Source organism: Myxocyprinus asiaticus, chromosome 18, assembly GCF_019703515.2.
Source record: "Myxocyprinus asiaticus isolate MX2 ecotype Aquarium Trade chromosome 18, UBuf_Myxa_2, whole genome shotgun sequence".
In the NCBI taxonomy this organism is placed as follows: domain Eukaryota; kingdom Metazoa; phylum Chordata; class Actinopteri; order Cypriniformes; family Catostomidae; genus Myxocyprinus; species Myxocyprinus asiaticus.
The window spans coordinates 25,437,757-25,454,126 of record NC_059361.1 but is presented as its reverse complement, the minus strand read 5'-3'; the positions used below and the strand labels follow the sequence as shown (position 1 = coordinate 25,454,126).

The 16,370-nt window shown below is 40.7% G+C and overlaps 1 protein-coding gene across 1 annotated transcript in view; it reads left to right on the top strand.

Annotated features, from left to right (window-relative positions):
• Window positions 1-2,135: 2,135 nt before the first annotated feature.
• The window catches only part of LOC127456014 (transducin-like enhancer protein 3-A), a 33,320-nt gene continuing 19,085 nt past the window's right edge, over window positions 2,136-16,370 (top strand). The window contains exons 1-7 of the mRNA XM_051724287.1: window positions 2,136-2,530; window positions 3,266-3,447; window positions 4,100-4,200; window positions 4,447-4,510; window positions 5,699-5,743; window positions 12,718-12,780; window positions 12,997-13,101. Of these exons, the coding sequence (XP_051580247.1) occupies window positions 3,424-3,447; window positions 4,100-4,200; window positions 4,447-4,510; window positions 5,699-5,743; window positions 12,718-12,780; window positions 12,997-13,101 (402 nt within the window). The 5' untranslated portion in view covers window positions 2,136-2,530; window positions 3,266-3,423. The remainder of the gene's footprint in view (window positions 2,531-3,265; window positions 3,448-4,099; window positions 4,201-4,446; window positions 4,511-5,698; window positions 5,744-12,717; window positions 12,781-12,996; window positions 13,102-16,370) is intronic.

The window sequence follows — 16,370 nt, the reverse complement described above, 5'->3', positions numbered from 1 at the left end:
GGGGTGGGAGTTTCACAATGGCTGGGGTTTCCGTGTAAATAAACAGTGAGGAGGTCTGTGTGGGTGGAGGGGCCCTGGCCTTCTCCCTGGGGTTAGGCCTAGTCTTTTGTTGCTCTAAATCCAAGCACTTTCTATTGAGGAGGATGGGGGGTTGCCTGGGAGAGATTAGTCTGCCAGCTCTGACACCCACACGCACATACATTCTGCTTCTTTCTTTAAGCCAAAGAAACAACCCTGATAAGCACCTCCTGATTTTTTTTTCCAACATTTTTTAAATGGATGGACAGAATCAAGGGTATCACAGTCCAACCACAGAACCTGACGTGTGTCTCTGTGCATGACACCTCCCATTCAAAACCACAGTCCATAAATACTAGTCTTCACATTACAGCACTTTAAGTAGTCCCAGACCTGGAATAAACATTACACAAATTCATGGTACATTGAAATTTTTGAAAATCTACTAGACCACCCTGGTATTTATAGGCTGTAGATTATCCATGTTGGTATGTGTATTATAAAATAGAAAGTTTGTCATATGGAAATCCTGGAACAAGTACCCGACCACAAATGAAAAAAATAATAATAATAATAATAATTTAAATTATATATATATATATATATATATATATATATATATATATATATATATATATATATATATATACACACACATATTATATACAAAATACAAAAACACATTATTAACCTCCCTAATCACAAAGTGGTAATTGCTGTCTAAATACCGAGTTACCATGCTTAAACATGATCTAACAACTTTTTATTTTTTTATTTATTTTAAGAAATTAAATTATAGCTCATGCAGCTATTATGACATTTTGTTGTCTTGATGTTTTGCTGTATTAAAAACATCAGTAAGTAGATAAGCGTTTAATAGCAATTAAGGTCCCTTCTTTTAAGTTGGTAGATGCCATTAATATGACTTTATTGGTACGTGGGTAACATGTGATTATGAGTGATGGGATTTTTTTATGTTATTAAGTGTTTGCATGCTCCTTTGCTCTTTTGTTTTATGCAAGACTCTTATTACCACGTGGTAGTAACAGATTGTTTGAACTGGAAAGAAAAGCCATTCGAAGCTAATTAAGCACCCATTCCAGGCACTATTCACGGGCAGAAGAGCTAGAAGCGCAGGCATTTGTCAGCGCTTGACCCCGCGTGGTATTGATTGACAACAAACCTTCTTGAATGACAGCCTTAACCTTTACCATCCAATTGCAGTCGAGAAAATATGAATAGTGCTTTATGATTGGGCGAGAAGCTGTAAAGCCGCAAAGGGATCCCACGTGGGTGCAAAGAAACGCCACAGGATTGGGTGCTTCGCCAGAGCTCAGACATGGCCGTTGTCCACGGAGATCAAACCTGAACAATCATCTTATTCCCAACGCTAGCTATCTGTCCATCTTAATGATAGGTCATATTCTTATACATGCACATATTGAGGCGTTATTAACACCTCAATTTGTACACAGGCTAGATACATCTGAAGAAAAGAAAGAAAAGCCTGATTTCTAAACACCGAGCTGCTACCTTTTAAAATATTTACGACTAGATTATATCCAAACTAGATTAAAGTATGTGTTAAATCGTATTCTATAGGCAAATTAAAAACTGTGATTTAACTGAGCCAACTGTACACACGATATAGAAACAATAACATCGCGAGAAAAAAACATCTAACCTGAATTTCATATTATAATAGATAAAAGATATTAAAGTATATTATTTTATAATCGTCACTTCATATTCTGTTGTCCTCTTTAAAAAAAATTAAGACAAAATGTCTTTATGTAAAGATCCGACGTTTTATAGGCTACTGTAATAAGCTACACTTGGTTTTCGGTCCAAAAAACGTATATTTTTCTGTGTTCACTGTTATATTGCATCTCCAATCAAATACACTGTGACATCGGTCCACTTTGTTCAGAAATACCTAGAAATGTTCAGCGACTACATTGCTTGCTACCTGTTTTGATCTAAAATGGCGAGGATGATGTCATGCGTCGGGGTGCAGTTCCCACGTGGGGACACAGCCCTGCGATTGGACGCCAAGGCAAATCTCTCGGTTCTCTGAACTGATTGGCCAGAAAGAGGTGCTCTTGCAGCGGCTCAGCCCTCGTGTCAGTAGACTGTCTGTGTGTGGCACTGGGTTGCATTGCTGGAAGAAGGGGGAAATGAGCGTAAGGCGAAGAAGTACAACGTTACACTTTTAAACCTCTTCAAAATCGGAAGTACATTTTTGGCAGTGTTTTCTGGTGGATTACGCGAACATTTGTTTCTGCGCTGTGGAGTTTGGCGGCTCTGTATTGCTTTTCCTCGGACCTGCGCGCGGAGATTCACACTCTCCTCGAGTCGGGAGATGTTTGTCGCCGTTTGCGTCCACCAGGAACCATTTCTTCCTCTCAGCGCCGAAGAGTAAGACATTGAGTTGGTGGTTAACAATTGCAGAAGTTGATTGCAGTTGCTGATACGGTGGAAGTGATTCGGCGATTCGGACTCACAAAGGCAGGTACGATGGGCTAGCAGGTTAGCTAGCGACAACAGCTTGTTATCCAACCGAGTGTTGAAACGCTACTAACACTGCGACTGAACTCATCTCTTGAGCCTTATCACTTTTTTTCGACTTTTTCACAGCCTTCTAAGGGGCCGTTTGAAACGAACGTGTTCATGTTCTAAAAATCTGGACGAACAGAACGCAGGTGACTCGAGACGCGTTTTCAAAAGTTTAAGTTCGCAGGGCAACGGTCAAAGTCGTCCGTCAAGCGCATGTTTACATTGAAAGACGGATGGAAAAACGCATTCGAGGTGAACGACCCCTTATTTGGTTACTAGTTACAGATAGTATGAAGAGCTAAATGAGTTATTGTCAGAAAATCAGTCGTCAAACAAAGGAAAAATATTCCTAGTAGTGTGTCGTTTTACCCAAGCGGTCAACATATATGTTTTTCTCTCGTTTATCGAGCACGCGGTCTAGTAAGTGTAATGCTGATTGTTCGAGTCTGATCATTGGCTTAAGAGCTTGTAGAAATCCCCAGCCAGCGTTGGTAAACAACATTACAGCGTTAAGGGGCGCGCGGTAGGTTTATGTGAATTGTGTTATTGGTTTTATGTGCAGGTGAGAATACAAACGCCCATCTAGAATGACCGCAAATTACTGAATTTCAAACCGTCTTTTTAATCATGTGTTTGAATGTAACGTTCTCCCTCCTCGTCTGTTTGTTTATTTTTCATTGTTTGCATGAAGAGGGAAAAGGGTTCAAGCAGCAGAGATCTAAGAGCACAGGATTTTGCCCCCCAGCCTCCAGTGGGCTTCGTGTCCGACTGATTTTTGTCTGGTACAGTGGCGTGCCAGTGGACACCCCCACCAAAGAGACCTCCAATAAATAAAGGATACATTTCAAGATGTATCCACAGGGCCGGCATCCGGTAAGTTGTGCCTCTTGAAGTGATATGGAACATAATTGCTACATCTGCATCAGTTTAGCTGGAGAGCAAGGGCTGAGCTGCCCATCCATGACGAATGACATCCTGATGTGCATGGTGTGCACCTTCATTTGATTTGCTTAGCCTACATGCCTGTGATAATGCTTTGAAGTGATTGAGCAGGGCAATTGTAAGCACAATTAAGTGAGGGTTAAAAAAAGATAAATCTGTTTTTGTTTTCTAGTGCGTTTATATGTTTTCTGCAAGCACCTGGTTAAAACTTTACATTAGGGAGAGGGCGAAAACAACAGCATATTTACAGGCACAGTTTGGCACGCTCAGACCCATCCAAGCGAGGCGACCCCATTTCTCCCACTGGTGTTTATGTGAAGCAGTAAAACAGCTGGCCCTTCAGGCAGACCCAGAACTGTACAGATTCCCCCGCCTCGTTTGTCAGAATGCTACTGGTACTCCAGCTATCTCCCAGATGTCACTGTAGCATAGATGTCACCCCAACCCTGATTCAGGCTGAAATATTAGAGCTGCTCTCCCAGGGCCCAGAATGCATTAGAGTCTCGCTCTACTGTCGGTGGAAAACAAATTTGGTTCTCGGAGGATGTAATTGAGTTTGATTGATGCAATGGCTGTCTTTCAGGCGCCCCACCAGCCTGGTCAGCCAGGCTTCAAATTCACAGTGGCGGAGTCCTGTGACCGGATCAAAGACGAATTTCAGTTCCTGCAAGCCCAGTATCACAGGTAAACATTTAGAGTTATATGCCTGTAAAGTAGCTTGTACAATTACCACTCAGCCTAATTGTGTTACATTCGAACGCAGAAGGGAGGGGGTAAAAAATCTAATCCATTCTTTGGAAAATAATACATTTTGACCATTTTATGTTAGAAAATTGATTTAGCTGTGAAATGAACTGCTGTAATATGAGTTTATTGTTGCCAGTGAGGATTATTTTTTTAAATGACTGGTCTGTTTTGTTTTCACCCTAGTCTTAAAGTGGAGTACGACAAACTGGCCAATGAGAAGACGGAGATGCAGCGCCATTATGTCATGGTAAGATTAGCTAATATGTAAGCTGCTGTAGATATGGTGAAGGTTAGGTTGTGAGTCTGTGTGTGTGTGTTTTAGAATGTGTTCGTGAAACCCCCTCTGGTGCCTTTAGTTCAGCCTACTGCTTTATTAAAGGGCCCTGACTGACTGCTCTTAGCCTCAGGCCCTTTCAAACAACACCCCTTAGCCGTGGGGGTCAATGACCACAGCATTGTCCCCTCTACTCCCCCCGTCCCTCTTCTTCCCCGTCTCTCTACCTCCCTCTGTGTGTGGATCTGATTATTCTCCAAGGAGACGCTGCTTTCAGACAAATGCATGGCTGTAAATTGGGTGAGGGGTGATGGAGGAGTGCCAGAGGCGTCTGTGGGAAAATACTCAATCGGAGCAGAAATCTAAAGTCTCTACACCATTCTGGCTTTGAAAACCAAATTTTACACGCAAACAAACAGCTGCATAAATTCATTGTTTATCTTAATCACGGGCTTAATCATTTACACAACACTAAAGCCCTAAATTCAGTTGTAGACGTTTAAGAGATCAAAACAACCTCATGGTAGGATTTATGATCAGGGGAGAAAAAACTAAGCTTTTTGTGCTGTAACTAAACAAGGTTAAACTCTGGAAGTGTATTCTCTTATCTTGTGTAAACACGCAAGCGATGACTTTAACCAATACCCAGGGACGCTAGTTAAACATTCCATTTACAGGAAAAAGCATGTCAGTCAGAAAGGAGTAGGAGAGGTTAGGTAAACAACGTGTAGAATCCCCATGCTGACTGTTTGAGCTGATAGTGTCAGCATTGAGACTTAGAGAGGGAACCCTGTTTTTTATATTTCAAATCAGAAATGGCCTTTAGGTTGTACTAGAACAGGATATTCCTTTTGCAAGCTTTGAAATGCTGTTTTAAATTTTGATTGCACTAAAAACCAAGGGTTCTTTGTATTCCATTATCAGTATCATACAGAGAAGGAGAAGCTGTGCAGTTATGAGACACTGTTATGGAACATGGTTTTGAAGTGCGCATCAAAAACTAGTTCTCCTCTTACCTCCTCATGTTTCACTTGAATCTGACTTTTTATTTCTCCCTCCTCTGATGTGAGGAAAATGTTTGATGTGGTTCAGATTGTAAAAAAAAATAAATTTTTTAGTATTTTAAATACTAAATTATTTTCCATTTCTCTTTTTTTTCAGTATTATGAGATGTCCTATGGGCTGAACATTGAAATGCACAAACAGGTATGTGGCCCATTGATCCCTGTTCACACAATCTCTGAATTGCAAACGTATCCCTCAGAGCACACTATGTACATAGACGTCAGTCAGTGGTTGGTTATAACACTAGTGTGTTAGCAGGAGTTAGAAACAGGCTAGAAGTCAAGCCGTTACAAAAACACAGTTAATACTGTTTTCCTGATTGTGCTGAGCAGAGTGTGGTCAGACAGCTTTGATAAGATTAAAGTCAGGACTTTGGCAGGAGGGGCCTTGTGACTTCATGACTAATGGGAGCAGTCTGTGGAGTCCCTATTATGTCAGCACATTTAAGACATGCCTTATAAATTAACGCTAAGGAAAAATAGACTGCCATAAATTCATGCCCTCCAATCAATTCTTACCCTGCATTTTCTCAATGCTCAATTTCTACACCTTAAAAGAACTGCTTTGAAATTGTCTTTCAAATTTAGTGTTCTCTTCCACCGCATTTACAGAACTAATCTGATATACAGTACTGTGCAAAAGTCTTAGGCACATAAGATGTTTCACAAAAGCATTTGTCTTAAGATGGTTATTTTTATCTTCAGCTTTAGTGTGTCAGTAGGAAATATAAATGTTAGACTCCCAAACATTACTTTTGCAAATAGAAAAGATTAGAATAGAAGAACAGGGAGCCCTGCAGCAGATGTCACAAAGCCCCCCACTGTACATTGTGTCAGTCTGAGATTACATAAAGAGACAGAAGCAATTGAGACAGCCTAAATAGATAGAAGAACTGTAGCGAATTCTCCAAGAAGCTTGGAACATCCTATCTGCCAAAAACCAAGAAAAACTGTGTCCAGGTGTACCCAGGAGAATTATTACCATTTTAAAAGCAAAGGTGGTCACACCGAATATTGATTTCGCTTTTTTTATTTTTACTGGACTTTGTATGACATTAAGTGATAAATGAAAACTATTTATGGCATTATCTTTGAAGACATCCTCACTATGCAACATTTTCCACAAGTGCCTAAAACTTTTGCACAGTACTGTAGTCTGATAAATTTGTGATGTATCACACAATTCTCATTCCCTTGATAATGAGATTGTGCTGTGCACCAGATGTAGTTAGGCCACCTCAGAGACAACCCTGCTCCCCTTCTCCATTTTATGAAGGTTAATGGCATCAGGGAGGAACAGGTGGATGACGATCCATCAGTGTCTACAGTGTGAGTCTCTGTACTCCTCTATCTTTCAGGCCTCTTGGCCATGTGTTGATACCTGTTAGCCACTTATCTCCTAGTTGGCAGCAGAGGGACAAGGGAGAGAAAAGGAGAAAAAGAGGGAGTTGGGGGGCCGTGGAGGATAGAAGGTGGGAGGGCCATACTTGTGTAAACAGGTTAATCGACTGATCCATTTTAGCACCTTGACTTTTATCAGGAACTGCCACAGAGCCCATAGTTGCACTATTGAATAATTCATCACATGCCGCTCTATCCTGCCAAAGAGGAGGGAGGAAAAGGGTGTTCATAAGCAAACATGCAGATCCATCCATCCCACCTCTTTATCTAACTCTTGTTGATCTGGGTTAAACTGAACCCAAGAGCGGATGCCAGGCAGGGAGTGGTTAGCCAACTGAGTTAGATTGCCGGAGCCGTAGCATATTATTCTCAGCACTGAGGATTTATTTAAACCGTCAGGCAATCCGTACCTCTTCCATTCCACCAGATCTGGGTTCTTTGTATTTTAAATTGTCGCTGCGTAATGCGGATTTTATGATGCACGCTAGCGTGTGATACCTGCAGACAGCCATAGAGAGGGAAAGAAATGCAGCTGTAATGGCAGCTGCTCCATGTCAAGGAGCTGCTGTGATGACAGAAGCGCGCTCACAGCGTGGCTTATTTGGGTTGATCAGCTGAAATTTTCTGTTGTGAGATTCTGAGAGAAGCCCCCCCCCCACTGTCAAACCCAGATTGAGCCAGTCAGCCCTAGCTTGACATGGGGATGCTGATAAATGATTTATAAGGGGTGCCCTAGGAAGTGTTTGCTAACTGCTGGATTGTCTTTCTCCATGTGAGCCAAAGCAAACTGACTGGCTCAGTGAGGTGAGTACACAGAGCCTCTGTTAAAGAGAGCGTTGTGCTGAGTGATGATGGGGAAACACAGGCGCTACGTCACTGTTTACTGCGGGCAGGTCACAAAACCAGGTGAAGAGGAATGTACCCACACAATAACACTATAAACACATGCATAATGGTGCAGGCCTGTAATAAAGAGAGTATATTGTTTAAAGCTGATGTGTCATTTTTTTAATGTTTAAATTGTTTTTACTATCCCAGCTTAATATGCAGAAACAAATATAAGTAAACCATTTATAGACTTTTTTTTTTTCAGTGGCGTGATCAGATCATTGCATTTGTTTGAGCATCCTGACCAGCCAGACACAGCAGCATTGACTCAATCAGTGGCTTGAGTTTGGGGCATGATTATCTATTTGTTCAATCAATGGCAGACAAAAGGGAATATTTGTTTGAAAACAATATTTATTTTTGCATTTCTGTTTGGTGATGTAAGCTGCAATGAAATTGCCCATTTCAGTTTTAAGAAAACAAAAAAGGAAACTGGAGCTAGCCATCCATGCACAGCACAGGTCTACTTGTGCTGATCAGTGCAGGGAAATTCTAATACCAGTTCTGAATTTAGCTGCACATGAACAGTAGGCAAGTAACAATACACAAATTTCACGATACGATACAATATGATACAATAAAATAAAAACATGCCAACAAATGTCTAACTCAAACTTATTCAACAAAAATGTCTTTTAAATCATAAATGACACAACCGTGTCTGACATTGGCAACAAAAAGTAGAGCTCTATAATAAAGTAAATTAAATAATAGAGCATTTATTCAGTTTGATTTTAATGAGAAAAACTAATTTGAACTTATAATTTTCATGCTTTTCTTGAGAAAAATGTTTGTCTACACAAGTAATTTATATTTGCATATCATTTTTTACAATAAACATAGTTTCAAAGCAGCTTTATAGAAAATCATGCCTTAATGTCTTAAAGTCCACAATGATCAAGTTAAGGTGACTATAGCAAGGAAAAAACTTCTTTCAATGTCATTTAGTGGTGAAAAAAAAAAACTCGAAGAAACTGACCTCTGGTTTTACGATATATGTACATAATCCAATATTCTTTAGGGACTATTCCCACGTTTCACGTGTAAAGTGTAAACTTTACCGGCCTTATTGCTGGCGTATAACATGTGCCCAAGTGTTGAGCTCATACCCGTTTACATTTCGACTTCAAATCCAGAGAATAATAAGTGTCATGTAATCGCAGGTTTCTTACGTTGTCAGATTTTTGAATAAGCTTGTTTTTGTTACTTAAGAGCATCTTGATCAGTGTCATGCTCTGTGTCCTCTGGAGAGGCTGGCTGTTAAATGCAACTTTGCTGCTGCTGTGTTTCTGCATCGCAAATCCACCGATTTGCTTGGTGATGACGGCGTAAATAAAACGACATGTCTGATGTACTGTAGCGCCGGGACATGACATCGTTGTTTGGCAAATTCAACAAGCTTTAACGCTACAATCTATTTGGTGTTTGCCATCGATCTTCTCGACTATGTACTGTGAGTGCTCAGCTACCTACCCCCCATTGCGGAGGAAATTTTATTTCAGCTCTTAGTGTTGCACTGCTTGGTTTTAATTACACTATAATGTATTTCATTATATATCGTACAATACTAATGGTATTTTATAGTGAGCGTCATATCGTATGATACAATATTCTTTTACACCCCTAGTTAACAGCCTTGTTAAGCAGTGCGCTCACCATACACATATGTAGACCTTGTTATACCTTTTACTATTGAGTGTCAGTCTGTCAGAGAGCAGTACCACCCTCTCACCCCAGCAGAATACAGGGGCCCATCAACCCGGGTAGGTCAAGTATTGTTTGTGATGGAGACACATGCCAAGAAGGACCAGTTGTTTTCCTCTATATTCAATGCTCATCAGCGTCTCTCTCCATTCCGCTGGCGCTGATGGCAACAGACAAATAGCTTTCAGCATGCCATTGACAGTCTGGCCCTGGAGTGCTCTTGAAATGGTGCTAGACAGGTCCGAGTACCTGTAATTGTGTACCAGAGCGTGAAGCTTGCCACTTAAGAGCCAGGCTTTCATCTGCTTAAAGTGACATCCTATTTTTATCTGCAGTTGTAGCTAAAAGCTCTTGTCAGGCTCAATGCACAGCACTGTTTTCATCATAGATGCATGCATTATGCCTAGCACATGCTAGTTTTTCACATACTCTGCCGCTGTCTGACATATTATCCCTCAATAGCAGGATTGTTTTTGCAAGATAAAACATGAAGCTTTACAGTGAGCGTCAGATAAGGCAACCCTTGACCTCACTTGGCCAGCTGTCAGCGTCGCATTAAGCCCTTAAGGAATGTGTTCGATGCTCTCCGGGCCTCTCAGCAAATCCTGTCAAATGTTTGGCTGCTATTGATGCAGTTTATCTCAGCAAATAAGGATTATAGACTGAGCTGGCTTTTCAACCATTTTTGTTGATGCATTCTTCTAGTATGTTTTCGGTGGTCTAGTTTGGTGTCTGAAAGCTAAACCTTTGAGTATTCCCCGATCCTATTGCATTGGTGAAAAGCAAACACACTGTCATACAATCAATTCTTTACATTTTCTCACCAAAATCTTAACTGTTTTTTGGGTGTAGCTTTGAAAATGTATAGAGCAAAATTAGGGATCTACCGATATAGAAATTTACCAATAGTCAATATTTTGGGTTTTTGGTCTATAAACGATAAATTTGGCCAATATTATTATAGCTCAGGATAGTGATATGTGGCATCAGGCAGTTAAACATAAAAATGTACAAAAAAATTATTGGTGTATAAAAAAGTAAACTGTTAAGCAAACATAAGCTCTGATAATATTGGCCTAATCGGAATGATGCAGATAAAAAATTAAAAAAAAGCCAATGTTGGCCGATACGATATAGTCAGAACCGATATATGCTTATTGTTTTTATCTTGTTTATAGGTTTGTCAAATTGTTGGAACACTATGACTTTGAAATGGACTGATATCCATCTCAGATTATGCTCACTGTTTTCTCCTTTTTTCAGTGGCCTGCTAGGCTTTGCACAACAATATGCCTATAGCTTGGCCAGACACATGCCTATATTCCTTTGATGGGAGTAAGCGAAATTTCTCGGGTGTTACTGAGGATCTTGTAAAGAAATATTGTGTCTGGGTCCTGCAACCACTTGGTATTTTCGGCAATATGTTGTAAACAATTTCCTGGTCGGCGCAGCACTGTGTTTGCGCCATTCAAATGAAAAATAGAGCCGAAATCCCTGTGATGTGTTTGTGCTCCGTTCTGGCCCTGGGTTGAACTGGGCCTCATAAATTCTATAGATGATGTATCTGTAGTCGAGTTATTTTTCAGAGGCTTTCCTCCCCCTCTCCTTTGGTCTCAGTCAAAGCCAGTGCCAGACCTGTGATGTGAGCCCCTTTCATCACTGGAAGAGGCTGTGATGTCAGCGGTGCTGTGTTCCTGCTGGCTTCTGATGATGGAAAGGAAGAGGGATGGTGTACATCCCTACTGAGGTTGAATGTAGCCTTTGGGTGGAGAGCCCTGGCTTTGCCCCCTCCTACCCCTCCAATACTGTTATGTGTTCTCACAATGACCCCACATCATCCTCTGCTATTGCTTGCCTTTTTATCCACCATTCGTGTGCGGTACTCATCCAATCGACAGGCCGAAAATTCAATTTAATGACCTGCCTGTGTGCACGTAATATGATTTTACAGGCGGTTACGGTCAAGCTGAGGTACCATTTGCATAATGATCAGAGCGTGATAGGACATGGGGCCTGCTCAGCTACAGTTGCCATGGCAACGTTCAGGCGGGTGGAGAGAGAATGGAGGCCGGGTCCCTGCGGTGGGCTAGATGAAGGGGGGACTGGGGGGTGGTGTGGGATGCTGAGAAAATTATAAAGGTGGGGTCTGGAGAAGCCGCAATAGGCCTCAGCTCCTGACAGGTCCACCTTTGTTCATTAGACAGGAATGACAGCCAACCCATTATTGTGATGAGGTCATTTTCTGATCTATTGCAAAGGCTCATTTCATTTAGAACACAAACATCATCAATTTGAGTCTAATATTTGGACCCAGGTTTAAAAAATATGTTGACTAATAATTTAATGTAGATTAAGCATCAAACATGCTTTATATATAATAAATATATCCCCTCTAGAATATATTAATAATAGTCAGTATTGTGTGATTAAATGGGCTTTTTATAACCAGTTGCTATTTGATCTATTTTATACATGTTGTGATTAAACACTGAAGCAGCAAAGATACTGTAAATATTTATTCTCTGATTGCTATTTAAACCAGTTGTGGACAATTTTTGGATATTGGAAATTCATAATTGTGCTGTAATTTGTGGTCTTATCACAGTTTGTCTGTTTCAAACATGGCCTAGAGGACTGTCTACATTAACATCTGCTAAATGACAGAAGTTGGCAGTAATTTTGTTGTGGAGACTTTTTAAATGAACAGATCAGCCTTCTGCTGGGTTTCCTTTAATGCAATTATATATTAGATGATGGTGGAGGTGTAAATGTGAAGTGGAGAGTGGAAAGTTTTGGGTGGTAGTAGACTGTACCTGCAGGCTAATAGGAGATGATGTACACTGCTACTCTTAACACAACCCCATTGTGTCTGGCTTGTTCTCTGTGTAGTTTGGAGTGTACACTCATCGCAGCTGTGCTCTCTCTCCCCAGGGCTCTCATAATGTTTTAAATATTTCACATGTCAATATCACGCAGTTTGGAGTGTGCCGAGTCAAGCATTTCTGATTGCCGTGGTAATTGGCTTAATCGTTGGGAAACACTAAAAATGGCTTGGTGGTGCACTTTAACAGAAGTAAATTAACCCTTTAATTTTTATTTTCCTCCCTTCTTTTCCTTTTCCAGACCGAGATTGCCAAAAGGCTCAATGCGATTCTAGCCCAGATTATGCCTTTTCTGTCACAAGAGGTGAGCTATATGACTGTTTTCATTGTGTTGTTGTGTGAATTTTACAAGCATTCATATATATTTATTTACGTTTTAGATGCATTGAGATTAGTCTGACTTTTAATCCATTCATTTTATCAGAAAGGTGTACTTCTATTATGCCTATCGTTTAAGAAGTTCCAGGTTTTTTAATTTGCTTTACTCTGAACTGAATATTATTTTCTCTCCCTTTTGCAGCACCAACAGCAAGTAGCGCAAGCTGTTGAACGTGCAAAGCAAGTGACAATGACAGAACTGAATGCTATCATCGGGGTACGTGGACTTCCCAATCTGCCTCTAACCGTGTGTATACCCCTTTAATTACTTCATTTGACCCTAAGAAAGGGGCAAACCTGCACGGTTATAGATGCAAATTAACCCTGTTAATTTGAAAACAGCATCTTATTTTAATCATGTCCAGGTTTGCCCCTCCTATAAATGCCTTTAAAAAAAAAAAATGTGTTGTGAAGATATAAAGTACATACATCCTGTGTGTTGACTAAAATGTATATTTGTGACTTGAGTGAGAAAGTATTAGGTTTCACTTGTGTTGTGTATGGTTACGTATTGGCCAATTACTGCACTATAGTTTATTTAATATAAGGTTTGCATTGTTGCATATGTGGCTCCAGTGTCCTTAGCATCCTTTGTCCCCTGAGTCTGCATCCAGGAGCTGTTTAGAGGCTGGATACCTTTAATTAGATCAGGTTTTAGAGGGGTGGCTCATTCCTCTTTGCTGACCTCGATTGCGCTGGGAATTAAAGATAAATAGGATCATACACACACATCCCTGATCTACTACAGATTTTACTTTCCTAGAAGCGCCCACAACCGCCTTCTAACAGTTGCTTATTGATCAGCAGCAAGTGACCCGGATCACTATCAGAAAAAACAAATGAGAAAAAACAAATCTGACCTCCTGTGCATCCAAAGCAGGGCAAGCATGATCTGATTACAGGAGCTGACCCTGCTTTGATTCGCTTCCTTAGGAATTGCTCTACAGAAGAATCGGGTAAAGGGGAGGGTTTGAGGGTTGGTTTGTGTTGTCTGATATCGGAATTCAATTAGATCCTTACCGTTGACATGTATTTCGAGATAATTCCTGGAATCAGGTCTGGCAGGGGCAGGCATATGGCTGCCCATGTTATCTCCTGGATGGATCACTTTGTCATAGCTTTGATTTTGTATTACAGCAGGCCAGATTTATTGGTTAATGACTCTATGGTTTGAATTTGGAGTGTAATTCTATTAGGAGCCATACAATTTTGTTTAACTTTGCTTCATGCCAGGCCATTTGACTCCCACTCCTGAAAATGAACATCTCATACAGTGGCCCCAATCTTTATTTGGACACTTAAGCCACACTTAATGTCTGAATGCATTTGCATTATATAACAAAATATCATAACGTATGTCTTTTTGTTTATTAAATAAATTCAGCATGAACACTCAAGCTAAATATTTTACACAACGAAGTAGTTTAGGTTTTATGTTGTAAAACAATAGAGAGAGGCCTATTGTTCCAAATTAAGACAAAGTAAATGGACACCTTTTGGTTGTCAAACATTAGTGGAACATGTCTGTAGTTAATGAGCATAACTTCACCTGTGTTAATCTTATTGGACAGAGGGGAACTGTGCTGAGGGGAACTATCTTTATAAATCTACTAAAAGTCACCTTGTCACCAGCTGGTTAAATATAAATGCATTAAGGACTCAGAAAAAGGAAGTTAGTTCTAACAAAATGTCTAAAACCATTTGTTTGCAAATGCCACTTAATTTGATATTTTTTTTGTAATGCAATGAAATCCATACATTGTGGATGAATTAGGTGTGCAAATACTTTTTGGGACCACTGTATTTGAGTGTTTGTCTGCTTTCAGACCTCGGCAGATACAGATACTTGCTTGCTTGTGAGAGGCATTAATGTTTTGTTTTTTTTTAGTTGATGGGTATTTTTAATTAGCATAGCAGGCCGTGTGTGCTCGTGTAGGTTCCAGTGTCCTCATAAATAGTGTAAAGCAGAGGTGAGACGAGAGCTGCACACACTCTTTCAGAGCAGAAACCACCAGCATCTCTTATTGATAAACCCCAGAGCTGGTAATAGGATGCATCTAGGACAGCTGAATTTTAATATTTTTTTCTGCTGTGCAATGACTTTGATCAGAGGTCTTAAGATGGCCTCCTGGCAGCTCACCATTGCTGCCCTCACCAACCTTAAGTGTGTTTATCTACACTAGCCCTATTTGTTTTAGAAAAGCATAAGCATTCCAATCCACAATTTATTTTAGCCTCCGTTTCCCCCCTTAAACTCAATTTCCTCCCTTTTTTGTTAGGACAGGACTGGTCTGGGCTGTAACCACCATAGGCATTGAGGAGGACACCCCCCTCCCCCCAATTCTTAAATATTTTGATCCCTCGCAATCATGTGAATGTCTGCCTCTCCAATGAATCCCTTTTAAGATGTACTTTAAATAAATGCAATTCATGCATCCTGTGTGTTGACTAAAATCTATAGAGTGAGTACAAGAATGTTAGATTGCACTTGGATTAAATTGTGTGCATTTACCTCTTGACCAAATACTACATTTATTGTTTATTTAATGGTCAATATGTGTATAATAATTGTGGTAACACTTTAAAATAAGGTTGTATTCATTCACTATATTAGTTAACATGAACTAACAATTTTCAGTAGTTATTCATCTTGGCTAATGCTAATTTCAACATATAGGCCTACTTATGTTTTAAAATGTAAAGTTGTATATGTTAACATTAGTGAATGTATTATGAACTAGCAATGAACAAAGTATTTTTATAAATTGACATTAACCAAGATTAATGCTGTAAAAATATTGTTCATTGTTAGTTTATGATACCAAATGCATTTACTAATGTTAACAATTTTTTTGTAAAGTGTTGCCAATCATCAATATGGGCTTTTTCCAATTACCAAAGTTTTACATTTGGTCTCCCCTAATCTTGAAAAGTGTAACAGATAAAGGATGGGCAAGGAAGCGGTGGGAACCGGTTTAACAGTAAACAAAGTTTAATAAGAAACTCAATATAAAACAAACATAAATAAACACAGACACACATGCAACGCGGCCACGTGCGTCTCTATCTCTCTCTCGAGCTGGCGCCTCCTGCTCCCCTTTATCTCACTGTCCTGCTGATTCAGCGCCGGCCGTGCATCATAACAGCCCTCCTCCTCGTCACACACCTCCCCCACCCCCGCCATCTCTGGAGGGGAGACACTGCCCTTCTGGCCGTTCTGTCAGCCGGTGGTCAACCCCACCTCCTGTGAAGGGGGAGAGACGAGGGGAGGTGTGGGGAGAGGGAAAGAGCAAGCAAAGACACACAGAGAGAGAGGAGAGAGAAAGAAGAACTTGCTCGCCGGCTCCCGGACACGCTGTCGCCTGGTCCTCAACCGCTCTTCCACCCTCTGGCAGACGCCAGCTCGCTCCTCCTCCCAGCGGACGGCAGCGAGTCCTCCGGCCCCTGGCGGATGGCCGCGGTGGATGGCAGCGGCGAGGACTCAGCGACAGCGCATCCCTCCTGTCTGCCGGGTTT